Source organism: Euwallacea fornicatus, chromosome 23 (assembly GCF_040115645.1).
Source record: "Euwallacea fornicatus isolate EFF26 chromosome 23, ASM4011564v1, whole genome shotgun sequence".
Lineage (NCBI taxonomy): Eukaryota > Metazoa > Arthropoda > Insecta > Coleoptera > Curculionidae > Euwallacea > Euwallacea fornicatus.
In genome coordinates, this window is record NC_089563.1 from 2176063 (window position 1) to 2192462 (window position 16400).

Genomic DNA, 16400 nt, shown 5'->3' on the forward strand with positions numbered 1-16400 from the left:
TCCTCGTTTCTGAACAATCTCAAACCAAATACGGAATGAAAACCTTTAACGACGCAACCCATAATCATAACGTGTTTAATCGAAAAAACTGCATACAAATAATCACGCCACAACCCGATTTCGACCCATTAACGGCAGGTGCTGCCTGCCAAATAAACCAAAACACGTGGGAACCCAGAACCACGACGAACCATACGAAGACGACGGGTCTCGACGAGTCAGCAGTTGTGCAAATTGTATAGATTATCGCTTTAAAAAAGTTTGGGTTCCGATCAAACAAGAAAAAGTCCCGAAAATGTTCTAAAGTCGCTTTAATTCAAATTGGGCAAATTTAAATTTAAAAGGGCCAGAGAATATGAAAATAGTACCAATTATGGTGCCTTTCCGACTAATTTGCATTTGATGGTAGAAAATTAAAGCTTATTTTTGCTGTTGGTTCGTGGGTCTCCAGCGCTATATTTTTTCCAGAACCCATTTCTTGATACTTTTATTTCTCTCACTTCTGCTATCGATCACTCAAAGTTCAAGTGTTTTCGCAGTGAAACGGTGGAAATGGACATCCAGAGAAAAGTCTCGAGCTAGAATTTGCATAAGCTTCGTTCCAAAATTGGATACTTGTATAGGAGCAATCCCATTAACGTACCAAGTTTGAGACGTTTTAAACTCGAATATTGAGATAGCGCTCATTTGGAGGTAGAGCTACATATCCAAGGGCATATTTTTATGAACTTGGAGGGTACTTTCACCAAACGGGTACTTTGAACCCGTTTGGTTTAAAATTTCAAAACTGCCAGGGGAACCTCTTCGTGAAATGAAAATGATAATGAAAATGGATGGTTTCAATGGAGAATTTGAGCTTCGCCCAGTTTGCTTCCAATGTTGGGCAACTTGAAATTGGACCAGGTAAATTACTGACCACTGGAAGCCACCAGGGGCGAGCGTAAAAGTTGTTAAGCTGTAAATCAGTGGAGTGACAACACTAATGATATTAACTAACATATAACAAAACAACCCTTAGAAACCTATAGAATGTGAGTGTCAATGTGTAAATATAAATGCCAATTCGCTTTCGTAAACGATGTGAATTTAAACGATATCGCTCTTTTATACAAAAATACAGCCGACTTTTTCCGAAAATACACCTTTGCTGACAGTACCCTACTCCCAACACCCCATGATCACGTGAATTTTCCGGGCATGTCCCAAGATCAAGGCCCATCATCAATGATCTGCATGCCGATTTAGCCATGTCGCATCAGTTTTCGCAAAAACGGGAAAAAATGACATTTTCCGTTTCCTTTTCCATTCAAAGTGTTCCTCCTGCATCTTTCGGTTTCCTCTTAACAAAATTCACCAAATACGTGTCTAACGATTAAACACCTGACCGGGGGTTTAAAATAATTTACCCCAGGATACTGCCAGTGCCAAAGTTGTTAAGCCGTAAAGCCCTGGGGTGAGAACAATAATGAAAATCAACCCCTAATGCAAACCCGAGAAGGCAAGTGTTTTTGGGGTTATGAATTAGGGGAAGATTTAAGCACTGCGCGGGAGTGCATAATCGGTATCATTTCGAATTAAGCTAGTTCGGACTTGTACGTACATATCTATGTAGATCAACATCTGCGTAATTTCTTCCAGAAAAACGAAATTCTTACGTCTTTTATCTCCCCTGCAAGATCAAAAGCAATCTGATCCAACTTTGCTGCACGAATGGTAAAAGGATACTATTTTCGGTTATAAACGGGTTCTTTTTATCCTTTTGCACAAAACCTTTACAATAATCAGGTAAAGGAATTCCGATATATGCACATGGCTCGGTTAATTATGGACACAATAAACTCCTTCAGTCCCAGAAAATATGACAAGGGGTTCCTTCTAGAAGGGTCAGAAACAGTTTTTCGCTCAAACTGACCATCGAACCTGTTCATTTTGCACGTGCAAATACCTACACCTCTTGTTGTGTGCGTACCTATGCACACAACAAGAGACTTTAAGGTATTCAAAATTGGGGTGGCGTTGGCGTAGGGAAGAGGTAAAAAGGGTCAAGGCAAACACAATGTACGAGGGAGTAGGCGAAATCTTTTAAAAACACCCCTACGTATGCCATCTGCCTTCGTTTTCGTGGGAACCAAGACTTAGTTGCGATTCTCACGGATCTCATCCGAATGAAACACCCTATATCTACACATGTAGAGATAGTGGGTCTCGCTCGCACTTGCTTTGCAAGAATTGAGGGCGTCTCGCTTGGTGCGTTTCACTCTACTCGCCTCGACCAATTTCGAACACCTGTCCCTATACGGTGATTCTATAGGCCGAGGGTTGTTCCCTTAGGGTCCACAGTGACGTCAGGCGGCTTGGTTGTGTGTATAAAAGCAGAAAATTGCGTGTTGGGAATTCATTCGAACTGCATCGTTCAGCGATAAAGTCACCGAGTTTTATCTACAGTTTTGAAAAATTAATCGAAATAATGAATTTCACTAGCGACTATTTGGTTGCGTCCAACAACAGCATAAACGACAACAAAGTGAACGCGAAAAAGGTGGCGCGCAACCCTCTCTACCAAGTCAAGAAGCTGATCAAGTGCGTCTTGAACAAGAGCTCCAAGGACACCTACAAGAAGAACTCGCAGCCCTCCTACTTCATGGAAGAAGAAATCCAAGACAATCTCGCCAATGAGATCTTAGAGAACGAGATTTTCGAACAAATTGATTCCTGTGAAGAATTCGCAGGAGTTCCAGTGTACAATGGGTCTTCTGTTGAGATCCTGCCGATAGTGCGAGGCCAAAGGTACGTTCCAGTGCATTTCGCCAGGACTGAGGCCGGTACCTTCTTCTGGACCTCGGTGGGGTCACCTGACAGTGACATCGTGAAATGTGGAGACCAAAATGTCATTTGCAATTACCAGACTCCTGAGCTTCAAGTACCTGCAGACCGATGGGCCCAAGCCTAGAGGCAGCAAATTTAAACTGCAACTGAAGAACAATGTGATCCCCCAGTGCCTTAAAAACTTCTATGTGATGTCATTGCTCAATTTACCTCACGACTCTATTTTGCATTGAAATGTGATATTTGTATTTTTAATTTTTTAGTTTTAAGCCAGATTTTATGAGGAGAGTACTGTTAGTTGTATCTTTGTGATGGCAGCTTTAACTAGAACTTAGTAATTTTTTTTTGTTTTTATTTAGCTTTATGCAACTTTTGTCTTCCAATAATAGAGGTTTAGAATGTATTTTAAATAAAAACTTTTTACTGAATTTTTCGTTCTCTCGCTTTGAACCCCTGACTCCCAACTAAAGCAATCTTGGTCATCAATGAAATCTCTTTAAATGCACGTGCTGGTAGGAGGATAAGAAAAAGGAAAAAGGTCTTCAGGTAGATTACAGTCGACCAGTTGCTGAGATGTAGAGGATTTAATAAGGATGGGCGAGAACCGAGATGGGCAAGTTTTAAATTACCTGCAACATGGTTGCAGGTATTGGTTATACAGGGCGGGAAGCGCTTTTTGCTCGCCTGGGCTGCTTTTTCAGGGCATGATTGGTTTTCATTTTTGGTTTAATTGAGATAGTTCGAAATCTTCAGGAGATATCATTTTAATTTTGAATTCAAGTGTGTTATCAATTTTATGCTTCAAGTGGGAGTCTACTTTGCATATCGTATTTCAATTCATATAGGAATATCTCAGCAAAGCTGTAAACTTGTTTTCCTTTGGAATATCACATTGTCTTCGGAACTTGTAAACAACATTATTTGCTGAATTAGCGAATTGAAATTATATTTTTCTCTTTTCAATTTATAACAAATAAAGTAGCACTTTCTTGCTCAAAACCGGTGACTAAACGGATTTCATTTCGTAATTAGATAAATAGTTCGAGCCTCCATTTGATAACTCATTGAGTAAATGGACCCAACGAGAACAAGCCGCAGTTTAAATTTATGTCTTTTTCTTACAATTTCTCCATCGTACAGCAAAATTAGAAAAAAAAATATATATATATATATATATATATATATATATATATATATATATATATATATATATATATATATACATATATACTATATGTATGTATGCCAAACTCGGTCGGAAATGTTATTTTACGTAACTTGTGTCATATTGCGGGGACGCGCATCGCTCAAGTGGCATATTATAATGTCAGGGATCAGCTAAGGTTCAGAACTCAGATAAACACAGAATTTCACGTGACAGTTCGTTTCCTTTTCGAAAAATTACGAAACTAAACAACCAAATTGCAATCATCACATCAGTGGAAAGAGAGCACTCATAATACGCGCTTTTCAAAACGACGATGTTATGGGAACAGATTTTTACCAACAATAAATCATCTTTAAAGAAAAGAAAACGTGTACCGAAATCAGCCATTTGGTATTTAACCAGGTTTACATCTGGGACCTTAAGACCCTTTTTCATAGTTCATCACCAATTTCAGTCACTTCCGAAAGCACGTATGGGATATTACGTCCTATCGAAATCAATCGTTGCGTCGAGTTTTCATCGTGTAAACTCGATTAGCACGGAAGCAGACACGTGAGTGACTGGGGGGAACTTGCCGAATGTAAACCAAGTCACTTGTGTTTTGGGGACTGTCGTTTTCTCACGCCGCATTTTGGATGGCAGATTTTTTCCATCGACTTTTTTCTGTTTTTAAATGAGTCGCCCACTTGTAAGCCACTAGTAGTAACATGAGAGAGAATCCACATGTGTCTCACTAGACATTTTGTTTAAATTTAGACCTCGCAATGTCGGCATCTTCAGTAGTAAACTGACGCCATCCAAAAGCAACCCTTAACAAAAGTTCTCCAGGTGCAGCCACCGTAAAGTGGCCGATTTAGTACTTCTAGAAGGATCTCCAAATAATGGAAAACTACATTAGATATCCTACATCCGCAATTTTTTACAAATTTCGCCTCCTAAAGTGCTTTTGAATGGCTGGGCACTCCATTCATAGAGCCGGTACTTTCGGGAACTCTTAACTAGGCTCGTATAGGATTCAATAGGTTTATTGTATTTTACACACATTGTTATTGAAGCAGTTTCTGAGGAATCTTAAGAAAGCCTTCGGCCATTCATGGTGCGTGCTTTGTGAGTGTACTATAGAGCCCTTTTGAAGATTTCAATTAAAAACATTTCAATAAAACCTTATTGTTTAGTTTCAGTCAAGGTAACCATCAATTTCTACAGATTTTTCCCCATCAAAGTCTCCTCGAATCCTATGTTCAGTGATAAAACTGCCACGTTTAGCATGATTGTACTATTTTTAATTGAAAAAAGGCCCTTTAGAGATAACACCTATCTTATCTCTCTATACCATAAACATAACGTCGCAATAAGGAAAAAGTGGTACTATACACGTATGAAGACGCAATTGCATTTTTTACCAAGTAAACAATCTAATCTAGAAATTGTTTTTCATTGCTATCAAGTTCCATTATTAAGTGGTTTGTGAGGAAATGTCTCAAGCTATACTTCGATGTACATGTAATGGCACCATGGAGCCAGAAATGATAAAAAGCAAAACACGAAGATAGGACGGTTTGAAGGTGCCCTATAAGGAACTCCTCAAAACAATACCCTGAATGGACCGCTTGATAATTCATAGATAATGGATTTAGAAAAGTATATGAAAGCTACAGGTACAACTAATGTAGCCATTACCACAGGTACCATTGCCACAGGCAAAAGGTAATTTCAAGTTGGGGTCTCATATCCAACAGCCTCTTGGTACCGCCCCAGCCTTATTTTACAAAAATGTCTTAAAAATCGCCACAAAATTAATTTTATCTCTTGTTAAGCAAAGGCCAGAAGACAGTCTTCTGCTTCATTTCTTCGATAACTCTATGGAAAAAAACATAAATATTGCGACTATATTTTGTTATAGAGACCATGACCGTCCTAAATCTTCCACCACTGTTCGATTGCTGTCAAAAGATTGCAGATTTAATAGATTTTTTAAATAATACAAAAAATCAGGTTAGTTCGATATTCTCTAGGTCCACCAGAACTTAAACCTCCAGTCTTGTGGGTTGGACGTTGATAAGCGGTCAAGAAAGGAATTAGTCTAGAATTCTGCCCATTGCCCCATTAAATTTGAACGATTATTTCGACTTGTCATATTGTGGTGAATCCTCGGCGGCGAACAGATTTTGCTTGTTTACCTAATTTTTTTTTTCTTTCGTTATTACCACACTTATTACGACATCGAAGCGTTATCCAGTTTCTTGGGCGTGAAACGAACAAATCGACCCATTATCATCGAAGATTAGGTAACGCTCGAGTTCTTTGAGGTCGAGCCTGATAACTACTTCGCAATCAAAACAAGATACCATGGAAGATGTTAAAGGTGAAGAAGAGTGGGATTCAAAGCTAAACATTTCCCATGGCGTTGTTGACCCGTGCCGGCCTCGGGCAAATCGTGCACGGTCAAAGGGCGTCACGCGCTTTGCCACTCGTTGCCGGAACGGTATGTGAAACCAGCTTAACGCAAGTGCGGCCAATCCTTATATCTAAAAGCAAATGTAGAGCTTAAACAAACTTATTTGTTTTCTGTATTAATTTATTAATAGATGATCTACCAGGTATAGAAGCAGATGTATGTGGAGTGGAAAGCATGTGCGTCAGGTCCGTCATCCATCGACAATAATGCATTCCGGTCTTCTGGAGCGTGTCCGACTCGCGGCTTCCCACGGTTGGAGCCACGACCCACAACGTGCCGCCACTGGTGCGTGGTAACGTGATCGACGAACATATTGGTTGTTGCTGTTATTGTTCTATATAGATGTTGCTAAGACTGTTTATTGTCATGTGATTAGGAAAGATCTTATTGCAGTCGGCAATTTATTTCACAACAATAGAATTAATGGTGAATTGTAAATCAGTCTTTTAGTCTACGTAAACAATAAGATTTTGACGGAAAACGAAATAACTTGAATCGTCGTAGGTGGAATGCTTATGAATGCGAAATTTGTTGATTTGATAAAATAAACTTTGGACCTGCAACCCTGACCTATGCAGCTCATATGATTGTAGACCTACGTGTCTGAGATGAAATTTATGATACGTATATGTACCATTCGCAATAAAGTCCTCAATATGCGTCGCAGTTTTCTATGATCGTAACGTTATGACGCTGTAAAAAAATAAATAATGGGTGCGGAAATCAAGGTTGAGGGTTGGAAATGAGAATAAATTATAACTATACTTAAAACTGAAATATTTTCAGTTATCTGCCTCATCAAAATCACTATGACCACTGTCGCAACTTTCACAATGGCAAAGTCATAATTAAGATGGAGTGTCGCCAGTCTGACGATAGTAAAGTTCGAATTTCAGCAATGTTGACAAGATTAATTAAAATAATTATTTGCTATATTTTATTAGGTGTGAATTAAAGTGAAAAACTTAATAGAATTTTCATTAGCAGGCCAAACTTTAATCTCTTTAGCCTGAGGTTTTTCCTGTCCATTTGAAATCTTGCGCATTGCCTTCTAGCTAATTTGTAACTTGCATCGGAAATTTTATTGCGAATAGCATGGGCACATACAATAAGTGAAAAAAGCATTCGTGCACCCAGGCGAATCCCGTTAACGTGCAATTTTCATAATTTAAAAACAATGTAAATCATAAAAATTTAGTATATTCGCACAAATAAGACATCACTGCACAGATTTATGAAAAATATAACCAGGAAACTGTCTCTCTGTACAAGGAAAATGAAGAAAAACGTCTTTAGGCATGAACAAAAAAAGTATTCATACACTGATTTTTTGGTTTATTTTTTTGCCAGATTTGTTACTTAAAAAATCCGTTTTTTTGCGATAATTCTTCACTAGTTCACTTTAACACAAGTTACAGCGAAGTTAAAAATACAATAACAGTTACGGGACGAAGAGGAAAAGAAACTGGCGAAGACGTCAGAAAGTTGATAAGCAATTACCATTAGAAAGGAAAATTTTATAGAAGAATAGCAGAACATGTTGAGATAAGTTATGCTACTACTCAGCATACAGAAATACAAATCAGCAGGATCTGACAAGAATTTAAGACGTTTTCAATGGCCACGAAAAACAGCACAACGAAATGAAAGCTTGATTCTACAGCAGATTAAAAATGATTTCAATGTAAACGCACCTTATCTCGTTTCGGAATTATAACAGACAACTGGACAAAAAATCCATCCAGAAACCATTAGATACCATATCAGGAGAATGAGATTCCACACGAGAAAATCAGTCAAGAAACCCTAGATAAATAAAGTGAACAGGAAGAAACGTGTTGCGTTAGTTGCATGGAATTCTTGAAACAAGTTATTTTCTCTAATGAGAGCAAATATAATTTATTTAGATCCGATTGTACCAAGATGCTGTGGAGAAAACAGTAAAGCATGTTGGTGGAAATGCGATGGTCTGAGATTACATGGCAGCAAATGGTATGGATAATGTGACTCTTATATACTTAAAATATCCTAGAAACCAATTTGAAAACCAGTGCTGAAAAACATGGACTAGAGGAGAATTTTCACTTTCACTACGACAATCATTCCAAGCATTCATCTAAATTAATTCAAAAGTGGTTCGGTGGTCGACAGGGTGTCTCTAAAAGGTCTATACAAAATTCTATCACAGATTTCCGAAGCGTGAAGATGACGGTTTAATTCAATTTATGTCAGTCGAGAAACGGATAGTTTTCAATGTAGAGGACGCCAAAGTGAAGATTAAAAAAAAGAAAATATTAATTACTTGGTTTGTAAAGCCACTGTCTGCACAAAATGTCGCATCGGGGGGTTTTCAGGAGCGACAATTCAAACTCATTTTAAATTTCCCATGTACATTGCAGAGGGCGCCACAAGCGCACCTACGCGTTCGCACAGTTGAAACGAGACAAATCGAAACTTTCAATTAATTTTCAATTCTTATCATCTCCTTGATATCGTCATGTTTTCACTTGATCATGCCAATTTTTTATTATTTATTTGGCTGTTTTGAACGAACAATTTATGCGCTTTAAACTTTTTTTTTCATGACATGCAGTGAACTTTAAAATTCAAGTATCTCAAGGAGAAATGCCCGTAAAGACTTGTAAGACGCCTTTGTGTCGTCAAACGTATAGTGAAATACAAATTTGGTCACGAATAGATTTTATACCGGGTGAAAAGTAAGGTTATGCCCATTTAAAGGGAGTCCACCTAGCGGTGAGCCTGTACAAGGTGCGTGGAAAATGTAAACTGATTCTGATTTTTAGCACCTGAAAATCCCCCAACGTGACATTTTGTCCAGACAGTAGCATTACACACCCAGTAATATACAGGGTGTCCCAGAATGAGGGGGTCACCGCTTAACCACATATTCCTCGGTCAAAAATATATCGATCCATGGTGATATACTTATGTACGAAATTGTCTCCTTCTGTAGATACAAGCACTTAAAGACTCGCTTTTTTTTAAGTTTTGCAGAAGAAGTTGAAAACGGCTAGATGGATTGCTACGAAATTTGCTGTATAACCTTTCTGCTTCCCAGGGCAGACTTGACGGGGCTTATTATGGTAAAACCACTAGGGGTAGTGGTCAATTGCTACAAGGTCGAACGTTAAATACACCAGAACTTTTTAACTCGTTCATGAGACCGTTGGTTTTTTTTTTTAATGAAATTACCGGTCAGTTACGCAACTTTTTTTTATCTCTTATTGAATTTAAATTTAAAGCCTCCATTAGGCGAAAAAAAAATTGGAGGAAATGACGCCCCTCTTCAATGGCCACCTAGATCTCCAGACCTAACTCCCTGCGACTTTTCCATTTGGGGTACGCTGAAATCTCGTGTACATGCTGTTCCTATTCAAAATGAGGACCACCTAAGAGATAGAATTTTGCCAGCAGCTGACGGAATGCGCAATGATTCAATGATGTTGGGAAGATTAAAATTTAATTTTCTTCGACGCGTGAATCTCTGTATTCGAGAACGGGGTGGCCACGTTGAGCACTAATTAAATTAATTGTTTGTTGATATGTATGCTTTCATTTCCTTCTGAAAGGTGTGTATTGACTGACATTATCAACAATTTTAATTTTTTTCGTCTAATGGAGGCTCTCAATCGAAATTCAATAAGAGATAAAAAAGTTGCGTTTTGACCTGGGACACCCTGTATAAATATATGTATTTTTTTAATATTCACTTTGACGTCCGGTATTTTAAAATCGGTCCTCTTTCGGACTGAGGTGAAACGTCATGTTTTCGGCTCAGAAATCTGTAGTAGAATTTTGTACAGACTTTTTAGAGACTTTCCGCATAAAACACCTCCTTTAGTAAAATCATCATAATCCCCTCCTGATCTCAATCCGACTGAGCACTTATGGAAACACTTGGAAAGACAGATAAGAAAAGTAGAATTTTCGAGCGATTTCACAATATTATTTTAGATGAATGGTCCAAAATACCTAAAATATCACTCACAACTTAGCAGAATCAATTAATCGTCGTTTGTGAGCTGCGACCGATGCTCAGGGGCATCCCACAAAATATTAATTTCAAAATATCATTGGTATTTAGGGTAATAAAATTTTGGTTTTCATACTGTATAAATACTTTCTACAGACGTTTTTCTTCATTTTCCTTATACACAGACAGTTCCCCGGTATTTATATTTTACACAAATCTGCGTAATGATGAGAATATGTTAAATTTTCATGATGTAAATGTTTTTAAGTTGTGAAAATCGCAAATAAATGGGATTCGCCTGGATCTATCAATACTTTTGTGACCTACAGAATTATGTAAGTGTGACCCATTTCACGTTGGGGGCATTCACGTGCGAGATGCACTGATGTTCAACGCACCAAAATTATGATTCCGATATGGTCGCAGTTTATTACCCGATTTTGCAATATTACAAATTTCTTATCGGTTTTAAAGTAAAATTGAACATTTCCTGTCCTCATTTTTAGCTCCACACATTTACCTCTTAGCATGACAAATCAAGCCACATGAGAAATAATTTCCCGTGGCAAATTGCAAATTACGTAGTATGTGGTAAAAGTAAATCCAGTTTTTTACGTGTTATTAGCTTTAATGGTACTCAGTAAGCCGTTAAAATTTTACTGAGGATGTCTGTAAAAGGTCTTTTACACACCCGATAATTTTACACGGAGCGGAAAAATGCTCCAAGATCTTCTAGGAAAGTTGTAATTTCTAGTGATAATGGAAACAGTAGAGATGACTTAAACAACTACCAAGATTTACGGAAACGTGTTCGGATTGCGAGATAAGGGAAAGCTGGACGTGGCGCCCTCAAAGCCTCGTGACTTCTCTCGCACGGTGATGGCAAAGAGCGGACCGAAAGTGGACCTAAAGGAAGTTACCTACCTCTATTTCTGAGAATTTGTGAGAATTTGGCCAGTGCAAAAATACTTTTCACCCTGGACCTGAACAAGCGGATACAGATTAGTTGGGACCTAACAGGTAAAAGATGGCCAGTTTGACTCATCCTGCTAAACTCTTGAAAACTTGTAAGGAACGCTTACAGATCACCAACAAACTATGTATTCCTTTCGAATGAATAAAATAGAGCGTAAGAGATGATTCGAAATTGTAATATAATATGACAGAATGAGGACACTTTGCCGTTCATTTACCACCTCCATGGACCTATCCAGTTCATCACTGCAATTTTTCCACAGCTGTTCATTTAATACCTCTTGTTAGGCAGTTGTTATGAATCACGGCAGTAGCTGAAATTATGGTGAAACTTGAAAACTACCTATTTGATATAATGACTTCAGCAATAAGAAAATTGGTCTTTTAAAACTAATTTGATACTTTTAAGGGAGGTAATAATCCTTACTGCTAAATGGCTCTCTTTCTCTGTAAACTGTAGTTAGACGAGGACAATTGTCACACTCAGGCTCATTTCTTTTTCCAAGAAATACTGATTTGGCACCGTCAAAAATGGTACCAAACGTCCCCCCAAGCCGTATATTTACTTTATTTAATATTTTGAGAGGCGGTAATAAGCTGTCCAACGACGGGGTAGAAAATTGACCAAAAATTACTTCCATTCTGTGTCATATTACCGTTAATAACTGTAATTTAAAATCGACAATAAGATAATACTTTTGGTTCAGAGAATTCTGAATGATTTTCCATAATTTGAGAATGAGCTGTATTGAACGATAATAGCGGAATTTTGCAGTGATGTGATTGGGTACCGGAGGCTGTGTGCTTTTTTGAATTTTTTTTTTATTATTGCAGTCAAGAAGAGAGGCAGATGTACAGAATACTGGCCATTAAGGAGGCCACTTTTGATTTATTCATGAGGCAAGTGTTCATTAGTGAGCAAAGTGCCAAGAAATCCATCGCAAATTACACGAAGAAGTGTTTAGGGAAAATCTCTGGAACCAAACATTCCCAAAGGAAGCTACTGACCTTAGTAGAAAATTCGCCAGGGATTTTTAAAATTGAAAAAAACTTGGGAAATAGATATTCTCGAAATTTTTATCTGTGAAAGAAACAGTCTTACGCTAAAAACCTGAGAAAGCATCAGTGCCCCTACTGGAGATTTTAGATGTTTTGATATAAAATTAAAAAAAATTCTGGACCGTACCACCTAAAGTTCCTGAAGGAAACTCCTCGAAAGCACCTTCCCAGAGTGAGCTTTTTTCCAAGTTACGCAAACCTCGCAGTCGTAAGATGTCTATCTTGACGTGTCCAAAGTAATAATCGATCCCATCATAAAAACTAATATTTCCTATCTACTACCGCAGATTGAACAATACCTCAATTATCTTATAGAAAAGGCACTTCACGTGAAATTAAAATCCCTCAGAGGCATTCCGAAAAACGAGAATAATAAAAAGGGACGATCTACCTGTATGTTACTTAGGCCGTATCTAATCATTACATCCTGTCCGGTCACCGCCCACCTCACTTAGAGACTTTTAGAGGCCTTTTTTACACCCTGGTCGGTATTCATGTGCACGTGATTTGCCCGCGGCAATTCTCGAAACGACCTCTACCACATCGCACCCATGGCGAGATTAGGAGGATGCGTCAGGGTCGGATTTAATGCCGTCCATTACATAATCGTCTGATTCGTGAAGTTTAGAGGTTGTTCGGAACGGACGAAGTACGGTCCTGGCTATTTTTAATACGAGGAGGGCTTTCGTCTTGATTTTCGCCAAAGAATTGATGACTCGGCCGATTAGGTGGAATGATGGTTATAAATGGAGGTTTTAGATTATTTTAATCGCCGGGTTTTTGTCCAGGAATAATATTTATTTCCTACCTGTTGAGGTGTCTGAAACTAATCACACGAAATACACCGAACCTAGATTGAATTTAGATAAGGCTCTTGCCCAATATACGATCGTTTCGGAAAAGGATTTAATGCCTTTCTGCCGGGTTTTATGATGTTATCTTTCGAGAGATGCCACAAATTTCGAAGATCACCATCGGGAATGCGATGATTGATGTTCTTGCGTCTTGGCAACAAACCACCCCACGTGTTCTAAAAATAAATGAATCTCAGGGACCAAGGCCTAAACAGTAATTGACACCGGCAAGTGCACAAAATGACATGTGACATAAGATTGTCTAGACGTACCATCATACAGAGGATCAGGTTTCTGCGAGATATTGTTCCGTTTATAAGTATGGGCACGTTTCGTTACACCCTCCTCGTTAGATTGTTCATTTATCATAGGGGCTCTATATGAAGCACTGACGCTATCTATGGAGTGCTCAAATGCGGTATCAGGAGGTCAATTTTTGAAAAGCCGTTAGAGCATCCCCGCATTCGAATGACGTTCGCAGGGCGCATTTTGAAGTATTCTTAAATTTGCTAATAATTTCCCACTTACGAGCTCCCTTTACGTGTGCCCGTTCAATAGAAACTATTGCCCTTTTAGAAACCTACGTCATTCACTTTTTCGTGGCTTACGGACTTCTGTCTAAAGCACATTCTCCATTAACTTAATAACAAAACGAACAACTACATCGCGAAACGGTCTTTTAAATCATTTTAATAAATCCCATAAAAAAGTCCACGGGAGTCAAGTCGGGTGACCAGGGGGGCAGAACTGCTCCATGTCGCGTCGAATTACCTTGCCTCAGAACATTTCCAGAAGGCCCCTTGAATTATGCGTGAATGCGTGGCAGCGTTGATGCCACAAACTGTCATACCATCGAAAAATTTCCATTAATTCGGTATTTAAGGAATTTAAGGAAGCCTCGGAATTTCTGAAATCTCTGTCGATAAATAAATATCGATAATTTGATCATGCAATATGCCGTACAGCACATTTGTGCGTTGAAGGAACAGTGATATCGCGGTATTCAGTTATAAAATTCGGATATTCTTCGGACCACCACCTATACGTTTGTGAGTCTGTCACTACAGGGACATTATTCGTGCATAGTATTTGATTAGGAAACTCAAGACTTTCTTTTTGTGAACCTCTGTAAAACCCGAAAGGGCAATTCAGCCTCATGTCGAAATAACGCTCTTTCAAGGTATTTATAAATTTTAGCTCATATGCATGGAATTTGTTTCCATGTTTAAACTCTCGCGGTTAACACCTGTTCTTTCGGCAATGGTTTGAATATTTGCTCTGTTGATGTCGATCACATCCAAACATACTTGCAATTCCACATCTTCGAGGTTTCTTGGTCAGTAATGAGGCCTTTTGAAATGTTTACTACTCAACCAACTAATTTAAGCTTAGCTATTAACATGGCGTTCCTAGTACCACATTCAAAAAGTTCTGCAAGTCCGAGTACCAACATTCCACACTTAAAATGGGTCGTTTGTCTCATCGTTAGGCGAAGCAGCGCCGCTTTCGCTTCCTCTCTCTCTCTCTCTCGGCAAGGGGGTAGTTTTGGTCTGGAAGAGAAACATAGGAAACGATGGTTTCTGCTGGAATTCAAGGGAATTAGCCATATTCTGGTTCAACCATCCCACGCTGCTCATTTTCCTCGGACCGTTAATTACTCGCCAACAAATAACACGTGGTAGGCGACATTCTTCGCTGAAACTTAATAGTCTATTCAATGAAGCTAACGATCAGATTCTTCACTCAAATGGGATGAAACCCAATAGGTATAAACAGAAATATTGCTCGGCCACCTAACGCAATTAATTTCTAATGGGCTGCGATATCTCAAAGGAACGCTCATTGTAGGTACTCGTTTTTATCTTTCATCTTTCCTGCTACTGGTACGCAGACAGCAGTTTAAAGGTCCCGGGAACGTGGGGCGTCATTTTAACACGCTCCAAACCGGTCCTGCCCGAGGAAGCGTGTTCCATTCTTCATCGAGGTCCGGCAGTAAGTCTGCCTGAAGATCCCATCAGCAGGAGAAGACAAAGAGCCTTTGAATCGACCATTTTCGTCCCATTAAATGAGGCTTTCGAGCAAGAAGAAAAAGAAGAACCGTCGATGCGAGGATTGTCGAATGGAGGTATAATAACTACGTAGTATATGGAAAAATGGTTTGGTTATTCAAATCGATATCTATAGTGCCCAAGAATAATATAGCGAGTTCGAGATAAAGATTTTTCAATGATTGTCGGGTTATTTTTAAAAAAGATAAACGGATCCATACAATTTATCTATAAATTTTTTAAATTTACAATTCAATTCGAAACTCGTATTGATACGATTGAGTAAGACGATGAAATAAACAACAAGAGACCGGACTTTAGAAATAATCCAAGCTCATTGGGTTGATACCTCCCTACTCAAAAAGGGATGATCGTCTTCTAATCCTGAGGACTCTGCCTGTCCGAAGTTAAAAAATTAACGTAAAACACTGCTTAGACGAAGATTAAAGCGGCATTAACGAAAGATTTGTATTTCCGAAAGTGGGAAAACACGCTAAAATTTATCCTCTTGGCGATTTGATAATCCTTATGACAATTTCATTGAGGATATTCAGAATCTCTGTGGATTAGCAAATGATAATACCGGCTCATAAAAATTAGGATAAAAATAAGTCTCATTCAAGGTCCGCTCTGAAGAGGTCGCTGTGATGTACCCTTTTTTTAGTATTATGCCTATTTTCATATTAAGGAGGGGCGCTTTGAAAAGGTACCGCAAAAAGCTTGAATTTTATCAATCAAGCTTTAGACGTGTTATTATACCTGCAGCCGGTAACCCGGAATCGAAGAGAGCCCCTTGTAGCCTCAGCGAATTTTTATTGGAAGTTCTAGGAAGAAATGACGAGTACCTGTTCAGACTACCCGTTCGGATGATGTTTTCTCATTTTTCACCAACTCTTTTTATTAAGTTAATCAGAATCTTTTACTCTCCTGTAGTAAAAAATTAGCTGATTCCTTCAGCACCCCTCCAAATTGAGGCAATTAAATTGCCCATTTTTCCATACTCACCCACCCACTAATC

General features: G+C 38.6%; 1 protein-coding gene across 1 annotated transcript; it reads left to right on the forward strand.

The window, feature by feature from the left end:
• The first annotated feature begins 2386 nt into the window (after positions 1-2386).
• LOC136346386 (enhancer of split m4 protein-like) lies at positions 2387-3226 on the forward strand. Its single transcript, XM_066295479.1, has one exon. The coding sequence runs from the start codon at positions 2468-2470 to the stop codon at positions 2948-2950; it is 483 nt and encodes a 160-aa protein (XP_066151576.1). The 5' UTR covers positions 2387-2467; the 3' UTR covers positions 2951-3226.
• The last annotated feature ends 13174 nt before the right edge of the window (positions 3227-16400 follow it).

What these genes read in the sequence shown, in the direction of transcription:
- LOC136346386 (XM_066295479.1), top strand. Translation starts at nt 2,468, where the DNA reads ATGAATTTCACTAGCGACTATTTGGTTGCGTCCAACAACAGCATAAAC.